The sequence below is a fragment of the Lepus europaeus genome, chromosome 17 (assembly GCF_033115175.1).
Source record: "Lepus europaeus isolate LE1 chromosome 17, mLepTim1.pri, whole genome shotgun sequence".
Classification (NCBI taxonomy): domain Eukaryota; kingdom Metazoa; phylum Chordata; class Mammalia; order Lagomorpha; family Leporidae; genus Lepus; species Lepus europaeus.
In genome coordinates, this window is record NC_084843.1 from 58,483,319 (window position 1) to 58,495,791 (window position 12,473).

General features: G+C 43.8%; 1 protein-coding gene across 2 annotated transcripts in view; it reads left to right on the plus strand.

The window, feature by feature from the left end:
• DDX50 (DExD-box helicase 50) overlaps positions 1 to 7,049 on the plus strand; it is a 46,177-nt gene extending 39,128 nt beyond the window's left edge. The window contains exons 14-16 of one of the 2 annotated variants that reach the window (XM_062213938.1): positions 1,720 to 1,854; positions 3,438 to 3,482; positions 6,572 to 7,049. In XM_062213938.1, the coding sequence (XP_062069922.1) occupies positions 1,720 to 1,854; positions 3,438 to 3,482; positions 6,572 to 6,850 (459 nt within the window). In that variant the 3' untranslated portion in view covers positions 6,851 to 7,049. The remainder of the gene's footprint in view (positions 1 to 1,719; positions 1,855 to 3,437; positions 3,483 to 6,571) is intronic. The other variant, XM_062213939.1, reaches the window with a different exon arrangement.
• The last annotated feature ends 5,424 nt before the right edge of the window (positions 7,050 to 12,473 follow it).

Consider the following 12,473-nt stretch of genomic DNA (forward strand, 5'->3'; position numbering starts at 1 on the left):
TATCTGTGTGCACATGCATTTTTGTAACACCATCTGACCAGGCCTACTAGAAGGTTGTTACCAGATGTCAAAACATACCACACCAAATGTGCAAGTAATTAAAATTACTTGGGTACAAACAAGGAGACACTCATCAGTGGGAGAGTTCTCTGATGTCTGGATAGAGAATGAGAAAGAGCCTGGTCTTGGGGATCTTGATCAGATAAGAGACTGCTGACAGGTTTTTGAATAACCATTGTGTAGACTAATTTTGGGCAGCCCATTGGGGGTAGGGAGCAAAAGGGGCAGAGCAGCTTAACTTACATGTAAGTTATTTGGTGTAGCACAAATGAGTGCAGCTGATTGGTCTCCCTGGCAGGTCATTAATAGTTTAGCCAAATATCATTGTACTGGGAGTAACTTATTATACCCATCTTTCTTGCCATACATACACACACACACACACACAGATCAAGGTCCAAATAAGGTTGTGTTTGGTTTTCAAGTCTCTTCGGATTTTTTCAGTCTGTAACTGAAAATTTTTATTTTTCATCGTATTGATTTTTTGTGTGTATTTGTGAAAAGTCTAGGTAAGCTGTCTAGTAGAATACTTCACCTGTATTTTTCTGAATTTATTTTCTTAGTGCATCATTTACTTTTGCCTTTATCCAAAATCTTTCCTATAAGCTGGAAGCAGTGTCAGAAGTTGATTTTATATGCAGGTTAAATTTTTTGGCAAGAGTACTTCATTCATATTTTGTACTTTTTTTTTTAAGAGTTAAGATCTGAATGTGGGCAGTCTTGCACCTTGACCTCTTTTTTTTTTTTTTTAAGATTTATTTGAGGCCGGCACCACAGCTCAATAGGCTAATCCTCCACCTGCAGTGGTGGCACACCGGGTTCTAGTCCTGGTTGGGGGTCGGATTCTGTCCCAGTTGCCCCTCTTCCAGTCCAGCTCTCTGCTGTGGCTCGGGAGGGCAGGGGAGGATGGCCCAGGTCCTTGGGCCCTGCACCTGCATGGGAGACCAGGATAAGCACCTGGCTCCTGGCTTCGGATCAGCGCGGTGTGCTGGCCACAGCGCGCTGGCCACAGCGGCTATTGGAGGGTTAACCAACGGCAAAGGAAGACCTTTCTCTGTCTATCTCTCTCACTGTCCACTCTCCCTGTCAAAAAAAAAAAAACAAAAACAAAAAACCAAAACAACTTACTACACCACAGTGCCGACCTCCAAAATGTAGTTGCAAAGAAGTTATTTTTTTAGTGGCTATGTTATACCATTGGCTCATAAGAAAGTACACAGTTAAGTCATGAGGGTTGGGGCTGGTGCTTTGGTGCAGTGGGTTAACACTCTAGCCTGAAGTGCTGGCATCCCTTATGGGCTCCAGTTTGAGACCTGGCTGCTCCACTTCTGATCCAGCTCTCTGCTCTGGCCTGGGCAAGCAGTAAAAGATGGCCCAAGTTCTTGGGCCCCTGCACCTGCATGAGAGACTTGGAACAAGCTCCTGGCTCCTGGCTTCAGATCAGCACAGCTCCAGCCATTGTGGCCAATTGGAGAGTGAACCATCAGATGGAAGACCTCTCTCTTTCTCTCTCTCTCTGCCTCTCCTCTCTCTCTGTGTAACTCTGACTTTCAAATAAATAAATAAATCTTAAAAAAAAAAAAAAAAGTCATGAAGGTCTATAGCCATTGTTCTGCTGCTGCTGATTTTTTCTAAATATAATGTGACTTTATTCCTTAGGGGTTTGTGACCATGACTCTGGAAAGCCCTGAAGAAATACAGGATGTCAGCTGTGCATGGAAAGAGATTAACAGAAAGCTGAGTAGTAATGCTGTGTCCCAAGTTACCAGAATGTGCCTTTTGAAAGGAAATATGGTAGGCTTTTCTAGAAAAAAGATCTTTTAATCAACAGATTTAAAAAAAAAAACAGATTAAAAAAAAATCTTTTTAATCAACTACCTCAATCATTTATAAAGACTGGAAAATTTTGTACGTCCTTTTTATTTATTTATTTTTTGAAGTCTAATGGGATGACTAATACTGCTTTCTTTATGTGTTAGTTTGTTTCCAGTTATAAATTTGGGTGTTATGTAAACAGTCTGACCTTAGAGCTGGAAGTCATTCTGCTTGGTTTCACTATTTAATACCCAGGTTATCTAAGTTTCTGCTTTTGTATATATATTATATGTGGCTGTATATTTATGCTCCAAGACTAAGTAACTAATGCTTGGAAGAGTTACATGGCTCTATAATTTAGAGAACATGTATTATTGTTTGTTAAGTGGCTGTTATTGATTGTTAATGAGGGTAATAGTATGAATTAATTGAGGTATTTAGAGAACATGTATTATTGTTTGTTAAGTGGCTGTTATTGATTGTTAATGAGGGTAATAGTATGAATTAATTGAGGTATTTTAATATTTATTTAACAGTTGATACTCTATAATCTTGGTGACTAGGATTTCTTCTTTTGGTTTTGAGAGATGTTATATTTATTCATCTAATTTACTACATAGATTAATTCTAGAATAGAATTTATTAACTAGATTGGGTATTGCAAATAATCATTTGTCTCAAAGTTTCTTATTACTTACTTACCCTGAAAAAAGATTTGAGGCAAGTATGAGACAAATTTACACCTTCAAAACAAAGTAGAGAAGAGGGAAAGTATTACAGTATGCACAGGCCAAACTAGTAGTTGTACTTGAATATTAAATAAACTTCCAGTTTATTGGCAGCCAAGATCAAAGAGGAGATACTCTCAGTTATATCAGCCTCGTTATCTGATAAACACTGAAGCTCTTCAAGAGAGAAAGTTTCTGACACTGAAGTTTTAAAGGAATGTATTATAAGAATGATTTTATAAGAGATTTTTTTTTTTTTTTTACTTATTTGACAGGTAGAGTTAGACAGTGAGAGACAGAAAGGTCTTCCTTCCTTTGGTTCACCCCCCAAATGGCTGCTACGGTCGGTGCTGCACCATTCCGAAGCCAGGAGCCAGGAGCTTCCTCCTGGTCTCCCACATGGGTGCAGGCGCCCAATCACCTTGGCCATCCTCCACTGCCTTCCCGGGCCACAGCAGAGAGCTGGACTGGAAGAGGAGCAGCTGGGACTAGAACCCGGTGCCCATATGGGATGCTGGCACCGCAGGTGGAGGATTAGCCAAGTGAGCCACGGCACCGGGCCCTTATAAGGGATTTTATAGTGTTTACAAAAACTTCTACTAGAGAGTAGATTCTTATTCACTGTAGTTAATCATTAGATACTGTGGTGTTACTTTTCAAATTTAGAAAAATATATTAAGCTCCACTCTGTCAGGCTTTGATAGTTTATCTATTTTGATCCTCTCTGCAATCATGGGACAAATCTAATCCTTTCATTAAAGCCTAATTTACCAGCAAATATTAGTTTATTGATAAACAATTAACTTTCAAATAAAAATATTTTTTTTCTTTTAGGGTGTTTGCTTTGATGTTCCTACAACCGAGTCAGAAAGTTTACAGGTATTTTAAAAATTTTATTTTTTAAAGTATGTTTCTCTAAAAGATAATGTCTTTTATTTATTTATTTATTTGAAAAAGAGAGAGAGGGGGAGAGAGAAAGATCTTCCACCTGCTAGTTCACTCCCTATATGGCTACACCAGCCAGGGCTGAGGTAGGCAGAAGCCAGGAGCCAGGAGCTTAATCTAGATCTCCTATGTGGGTGACACAGATCCAAGCACTGAGCCATCTTCTGCTGCATTTCCCAGGCCATTAGCAGGAAGTTAGATTGGAAATGGAGCAGCAGGACATGACCTGGCACCTGTATGATATGCCAGTGTCATAGAAGGTAGCTTTACCCACTATGCCACAATACCATCCTCCAAAATGATAGAATATTATAATAACCCTTATGTGCCTGTTACCAAGCTCCTGATTCCAGCTTCCTGCTAAAGTAACCCTGGAAGCAGTAGTTGATGGCTCAAGTAGTTGAGTCCCTGCCACCACACTGGGGATCTGAATTGAGTTCCTGGCACCTGGCTTCAGCCTGACCTGGTCCTAGCTGTTGCGGGTGTTTGGCAAGTGAACCAGCAGATGAGAGACCTCTGTCTGCCATTCTTTCTCTTTCAAAAAGTAAATAAATCAATAAAAACTTTTAAAATTTTTACTTTTCCTACAAAAGAAAGAGGTTGTCCACTAGATTTCTATAGTGAAGAGTTTATCTATTGATCCCTGCATGTACACACATACAAACACACACACACAAACTGAAATAAGAATCGGATTAGTTCTTTTTCTGAGGGTTTTTTTTTTTTTTTTTTTTTTTTTTTTAAGATTGTTTATTTGAAAGGCAGAGTTACAAAGAGAGAAGGAGAGAGAGAAAGTGATTTTCCGTCCACTGGTTCACTCCCCAGATGGCCCTTGATGGCTGGAGTCAGGAACCTGGAACTCCATCCAGGTCTCCTATATGGGTGGCAGGGGCCCAAGCACTTGGGCCGTCTCCCACTGCTTTCCCAAGCATATTAGCAGGGAGCTGGATTGGAAGTGGAGCAGCTGAGACTCAAAGCTGTGCCAGTATGGGATGCTGATATCTGAGGTGGTGGCTTTACCCTCCTCACCAAAACACAGGCCCTCCCCTCCGAGGTCCTTTTAAAAATGTATAACATATTGTAGACAGTTATTTTTTTAAAGATATTTATTTATTTATTTGAAAGAGTTACACAGAGAGAGGAGAGGCAGAGAGAGAGGTCTTCCGTCCGATGTTTCACTCCCCAGATGGCTTCAACAGCCGGAGCTGTGCTGATCTGAAGCCAGGAGCTTCTTCCACTGCTTTCCCAGCCCAAAGCAGAGAGCTGGACAGGAAGTGGAGCAGCCGGGTCTCGAACCGGTGTCCATATGGGATGTCGGCATTTCAGGCCAGGGTGTTAACCCACTGCGCCACAGTGCCGCCCCCCCCCCCCCCTTTTTTTAAGATTTATTTATTTGAAAGGCAGAGTCACAAAGAAGCAGAGAAAGAGAGGTCTTCCATTTGCTAGCTCACTCCCCATATGGCTGCAACTGCCAGAGCTGAGCCAGTCTGAATCCGGGAGCCAGGAGCTTCCGGGTCTCCCACGTGGGTGCAGGGGCCCAAGGACTTGGGCCATCTTTTACTGCTTTCCCAGGCCATAGCAGAGAGCTGGATTGCAAGTGGAGCAGCCAGGACTCAAAGCAACACCCAAATGGGATGCTGGCACTGCAGGCAGTGGCTTTACATGCTGTGCCCCATGTTTTTCTTTTTAAGATGAACGTTTTAGGGTGACTGTGTAGCCAAAAGGTTTGTGGTTGTTTTGTTTTCTTTGGTAATGGAGTACCTGCCGTGTTTAGACTTTGTAAAAAAATTATATCTTATTTTGTATTTGAGAGGCAGAGAGTGAGACAGAGCTGCTGGTTTACTCCCCAAAGGCTGAAGGATTGGGCTGAAGCTGTGATCTCAAACCTTTTCTTTTTTTTTTTTTTTTAAGTTATTTCATTTATTTGAAAGACAGAGTTACAGAGAGAGGTAGAGACAGAGTCTTCCATCTGCTGGTTCACTCCCCAGATGGCTGTAACAGCAGAGCTGTGTCAAACTGAAGCCAGGAGCCAGGCGCTTCTTTTGGGTCTCCCACACGGGTGCAGAGGCCCAAGGATCTGGGCCATCTTCCACTGCTATCCCAGGCCATAGCAGAGAGCTGGATCAGAAGAGGAGCAGGGGGACTAGAACCAGCGCCCATATGGGATACCAGCACTTCAGGCCAGGGCTTTAACCTGCTGTGCCACAGCACCGACCCCTGAAGCTGGGATCTCAATCCCTGTCTTCCACACAGATGGCAGAGACCCAGCTACTTAAGCCATCACTACTGCTTCCCAGGATCTGCATTAGCAGGAAGCTGGAGTCAGGGGCTTGAGCTGGGAATTGAACCCAGGCACTCTAATATGAGATGCAGACATCTTAACTGCTAGGCTAAATACCTGCCCCGGTTTGTGCATTTTTAAGATTTTGGCCACTAATGGTATGTGTGGTTATTTATTGCTTCGCATTCTTACGAACAAGGTATCTGATTACCAATTTTCCTTGACAACTCATGATCATAATGAACAGCAGTTGATCTAGCAAGATAAAACACACTGATGCTCTTATAAGCTGCTGATTTGTGTCCTGGATTTTTACTTCATTACTAAATTGTTTCCAATGGCTATGTTGTTTATTCTCTGGCATCCGCTCTCTACTTCTTGCTCTTGTCTATAATTGCTGAAAAAATGTACCGGTTATTAATGGTCTATCTGCTAAGTGCTGAGAAACCAGAGAGTGCTCTCTTCCAGAAGTATAAACTGGATGAATTTAGAATCTTGAAATGAGCCTCAGTGTCTCTACTGAGACTAAAAGTTAGTGAATGAGCTTTAAACATGCTTTCGTTTTATTTATTTTCTGGCTTCTGTTTTTGTTCTAGACACTTTGGATTTAATGGGATGGCTTTTTTAATTGGGATTTTAATTTTTTAATTGGGATGGCTGTGAGAGGGGATTTCCTTTACTCATGTGCTTGCTTATGGAATCTGTTTTGCATTTATATTAACCCTAAAAATTTCCCTAACAGGCAGAGTGGCATGATTCAGACTGGATCCTCTCAGTCCCAGCCAAATTACCTGAAATTGAAGAATATTATGATGGAAACACATCTTCTAATTCGAGACAAAGGAGTGGCTGGTCAAGTGGCCGGTCAGGCCGATCAGGTGGTCGATCAGGTGGTCGATCAGGTGGCCGGTCAGGTAGACAGGGTCGACAGGGGAGTCGGTCAGGAAGTCGACAAGATGGTCGAAGACGAGGTGGGAGAAATCGATCAAGAAGTGGGGGCCACAAACGGAATTTTGACTGAGTATTTGATAATCTGCCAGTGTGAGCTTGTGTATTTCTGCCTAATCATGTACATTATCCACCAAAAATTAGGTCATCATAGTTGAAGTGTATGTGTCTGCTATTTGCAAAGAAGTTGGTCGTATTTTTTTAAAAAGTATTTCACAAGAATGGTTGTAAACATATCTACTTATCCAGATATACCTTTGAATAAAAAAATTCCTTTTATTGTCTCTTTTCATTGTGCCTTAAGAATTTTCTAACTGTAGTCTTTTAAAATTTCCTAAAATTTGACAGTCAAGTTAATTTTGCTAAGGTCACTCACATTTTACAAAATATGGTGTATTTATATTCAGATCATTCCTTTCATAGGTAATATCTTAGAACATATGAAATCTTGTCTACATTAAAGGCTGACAAACTGGTGCTATGTTGGTTAGGTACAGTGGTTTAAACTCTAACTATAGTTCATTGAGAGGCTGCAGAAGCAGTGTACTCATTAATTTACTGAATGTCAACTGTGTGTCCATTGCTATGCTAGTTATTGGGGAATACAGTTGTGCTATAACTAACCTCAAGAAAATTAGGCTGTAACACTTAAGCAATTATGATAGAGATTAACAAAGGCTAAAATAAAGGTAGATATGGGATACCAAGAACCTTGTTAGGTGTACCTAATAAGTTTTATGAGTCAGGAGGCTTTTTAGAAGAAATGATACTCAACAGAGAAGTAAAGTAGAAGTATCAGTTGATCTAGCCATGTTTATGGTAGGAAGAGGGCTTATAGGAAGAGAGAACAACAGGTACAGGAACTTGGAGGCAAAGAAGAACCTCGCAAGTAGTTCAGTATGGCTTACATGTGATAGGCAGAGGGGAAGAATAAGACAGGGATTTAGTGTTTAACAGGGACCAGGTCTTAAAGGTCTTATTGCATCTTTAAGAAATTTAAAACTCTGCTTGAAGATTGGGGAACCATTAAAGGGTTGGATTTAATTTTGGCTGTACTGAGGAGGATGGACTGGAGCAGGGCTAGACTGGAGGCCTAGAAACTGCATTAAGAGGCTATAAGGAAAAAAAAAAGAGGCTATAAGAGTAGTCCACAGTAAAGATGCTGGTTATCTGAACTAATTATAGGTAATAGGATTAGGCCAGGCCTGAGCCAGGAGACTTGAACTCACTCCAGGTCTCCCATGTGGGTAGCAGGGGCCCAACAACTCGAATTATCACCCCCTGCCTCCCAAAATGCACATCAAGGGTGGAGCTGGGACTTGAACCTGGGTAATCTGATACTGGATGTGGGTGTCCTGTAGCATCTTAACTTTTTTTTTTTTTTTTAAGATGTATTTATTTGAAAAGCAGAGTGACAGATTCCATCCACTGGTTCACTTCCTAAATGGCTACAACAGCCAGAGCCAGAAGCCTGAACCTCCATCTGGGTATCCCATGTGAATGTCAGAGGCCCGAGTACTTGGCCCATTCACTGCTGCTTTCCCAGGTACATTAGCAGGGAACTGGATCAGAAATGGAGCAGCTAGGATTTAGCTTGCGGTGCCACAACACTAGCTCTTCCATATACAAACTTTTTAAAATAGAATTGTCCCACTAATTTTAAGAGAATATAGTATACAGATATGAGGAAACAGGCTTGGCAGAATTGACATTCAAACAGAACTTTGGGGCCAGTGCTATGGCACAGTGCGTTAAACCCCTGGCCTGTAGCCCCAGCATCCTGTATGGGGGTTGGTTTGAGTCCCGGCTGCTACACTTCCAATCCAGCCCCCTGCTCATGTGCCTAGGAAAGCAGTGGAGGATGGCTCAAGTCCTTGGGCCCCTGCACCCGTGTGGGAGACCGAAAAGAAGCTCCTGGCTCCTGACTTCAGATTGACACAGCTCTGGCCGTTGCAGCCATTTGGGAAGGTTGTTTTTTTGTTTTTGTTTGTTTGTTTTGTTTGTTTTTTTAATTTTTTGACAGGCAGAGTGGACAGAGAGAGAGAGAGGTCTTCCTTTACCATTGGTTCACCCTCCGATGGCCACTGCGGCCAGTGCACCACGCTGATCCAAAGCCAGGAGCCAGGTGCTTCTCCTGGTCTCCCATGTGGGTGCAGGGCCCAAGCACTTGGGCCATCCTCCACTGCACTCCCGGGCCACAGCAGAGAGCTGGACTGGAAGAGGGGCAACTGGTACAGAACCCGGCGCCCCAATAGGGACTAGAACCCGGTGTGCCAGTGCCGCAGGTGGAGGATTAGCCTATTGAGCCACGGCACTGGCCATTTGGGAAGTTTGTCAGTGGATGGAAGACTTTTCTAACATTGTCTTTCAAAAAAAAAAAATCACATTTCCTAGCAAATATATGAGTTCTTCCATTTGCTACTGAATTTTATGCTGATGACTGGACTCAGTGTAATAATTTGACCACCTTTGAGCCCAGAGGGGCCATTTGTGTGCTTCTTGGAATTTTGGGTTTGTGCCTTTTATGCAGACTTATGTTTAAAAGGAAGGTACGTATTTTATAAGCCTTAACGACAATTTGCCATTCAGTGGTTTTCTGGGACATCCTCTCTAACATCTGTTGGTAATAAGCCCTGTTCTGTAAGCAGTGGTGTCAGGTATAGCAGTTATCACACAATTTTGTGGTTTGTCAAGCAGATTGCAGGTTTTTTTTAAAGGGAATTTTTTTTTTTTAAAAAAAGACTTACTTATTTATTTGAAAGAGTTACAGAGAGGCATAGGCAGAGAGAGACGTCTTCCAAACGCTGGTTCACACCCCAGTTGGCCGCAACAGCCAGAGTTGGGCCAATCAGAAGCCAGAAGCCACGAGCTGCTTCTGTGTCTCCCACATGGGTGCAGGGGCCCAAGGACCTGGGCCATCTACTGCTTTCCCAGGCCATAGCAGAGAGCAGCTGGGACTTGAAGCGGCACCAATATGGAATGCTGGCACTACAAGCAGCAGCTTTACCCACTATGCCACAGCGCCAGCCCCTTCAGATTTTCTTTTTCTTTTCTTTTCTTTTTTTTTTTTTTAGAATTATTTATTTGAAAGAGTCACAGAGAGAGGTAGATCTAGCCGGAAAGAGAGGTCTTCCATTCCACTGGTTCACTCCGCAGATGAGGGCCATAGCCAGAGCTGAGCTGATCTGAAGCCAGGAGCCTCTTCCAGGTCTCCCATGTGGGTGCAGGGGCCCAAGGAGCTGGGCCATCTTCTACTTCTTTCCCATGCCACAGCAAAGAGCTGGATCCAATGAATCTGCGCCCATATGGGATGCGGGTGCCGCAGGCTGAGGCTTTAACCTGCTGGGCCATAGCGCAGGCCCTACTGCAGGTTTTCTTGAGGCAAGGACTAGGCCTTCACTTATGAACTCCAATGTTCTTGGTAAAATACTGGAATTCTATATTTTGAGCATTTTGGTGGTCAATTGGTTGACTGCATCCATGTTTGTTCTCCTCTTGCACCCAACACCAGGATGACTGAAACACTTTGCTGCCTGGGCGTATGGATAAAGTTTACTTCAAGGGGTTTTCCTCCACCATTGCCGTGTTAATGTTTGAATAAACACTGAGTTAGAGATTACTTACTATGCATCAAACAAATGTCTGAAATTTTAAGGACAGAAAGATGGATAAACCAAATTTCCTGGCTTAAGTTTATCACAATATAAGTTGTTGCACATTTACCTAAATTGTCAAAGAAAAATTGGGGCCAGTGCTGTGGCATAGCGGGTAAAGCTGCCACCTGCAGTGCCAATATCCTGTATGGCTGCCAGTTCAAGTCCCGGCTGCTCTTTCAATGCAGCTCTCTGCTATGGCCTGGGAAAGCAGAAGACGGTCCGTCTTGGCCCCTGCACCTACGTGAGACCCGGAAGAAGCTCCTGGCTCCTGGCTTCGGATTGGCCCAGCTCGGCTGTTGTGGCCATTTCGGGGAGTGAACCAGCAGATAGAAGACCTCTCTCTCTCTCTCTCTGCCTCTCTAACTGCCTTTCAAATAAATAAATAAATCCTTTTAAAAATTACAAAATTGAGACTATGAAACATCAAATAGTTCATTTGAAGCAAAAATTTTCCTTAAAAGTGATGAAAAATGTGCAGGAAAAACTAATCTCATGAAATACAGAAATAAAACTAACAGCATTTATTTATTTGAAAGATTTACAGAGAAGGGGAGACAGAGATCCTCCATCAGCTGGTTTACTCCCCAAATGGACAAAACAGCCAAAGCTGGGAGCCAAGAGCTTCTTGTGGGTCTCCCATGTGGGTGGCAGGGGCCTAAGGACTTGAGCCATTCTCTGCTGCTTTCCTAGGCCATTATCAGGGAGCTGGATCAGCAGCGGAGCAGGTGGGACTCCAACAGGCACGCATATGAGATGCCAGCCTCAGGGGTGATGGGCTTTTCCCACCATGCCACAACGCTGGCCTGACCTATGAGTTTGAAGAGCTCTCATTTATCGTTCTCAATGTGCCAGGCCCTGCCAAACCATTCACTGTCTAATTTTCTCAGTTTATTTTGTTAATGGTTTTGGTACCCCGTTTCAAACATGGGAACTCAAAATAGTGGCCAAGGCAGGTCTTCATAGATAGGATTCCAACCCATTTTGTAAAATAAATTGTTTCCCAGTGCATTGGACCACTGGTTCTGTAGGAAAAGCTTAACAACAGTGTCACCGATCATTTAATTGGCCACTTTCCCCTCAACTTCCTGAAGTACTATGGTGTCCAAACCACTCACGATGAAGAGCCCCTGTCAGCTTCCATCAGAGGTGTACATGGCTTGGGTGCCAAGGTCGGTTTAGGTGCCTCTTTGTGCCTTCAAAACAACGGAGGCCTCTCTCCCACCAAGCTTCTGGCGGATGAGGCTTGTGGGCTGTCTGCATGCCGCTTTTCACACCGACTTGGGGGAACGCTCTCGATGTTCGCTGCCGGCACACCTGCATGGAAGACTGAACTCTGGCTCTTACCCAGGCTCGTGAGTTTGGCGTCAATTATAAAAGTTGCCACAAAATGATTAAGGACGCAAATCCCGCGCGTTTGTAGTAAAAATACCTTGCAAGCTTGAGCAACCTGATAGAAGGCACTGAAGAGGAGACTGGCGCTGTGGCTCAGCGGGTTAACGCCCTGGCCCTGAAGCACCGGCATCCCAAATGAGCGCCGGTTCTAGTCCCGGTGGCTCCTCTTCCGATCCAGCTCTCTGCTATGGCCTGAGAAAGCAGTGGAGGATGGCCCAAGTCCTTGGGCCCCTGCAGCCGCTTGGGAGACCTGGAAGAAGCCCCTGGCTCCTGGCTTCGGATCGGCACAGCTCCGGCCGTTGCAGCCATCTGGGGAGTGAACCATCGGATGGAAGACCTCTCTCTCTCTCTGCCTCTTCTCTCTGTGTAACTCTGACTTTCAAATACATAAATAAAAAAAAAAGTAGGCAATGAAGAAGCGCCACTCAAAAGCAATCAGTCACAAGTCACCCTTTATCAGGTGTGGCTGGCGAGAATCCGGCCAGTGTTTCAGAATACAATGCTAACCTTAGTGGTTCTCCAGTTCTATCCTTTTGTAGGTGCCGTCTGGACAAGCGCTGAAAGCGGTCGCTTCGCTAAGCCCTGCCACTTTCAGGACAGGAACTACCCCACCGACCGCCTCCTTCCTTGCGCTTCCTGCTTCCGCCG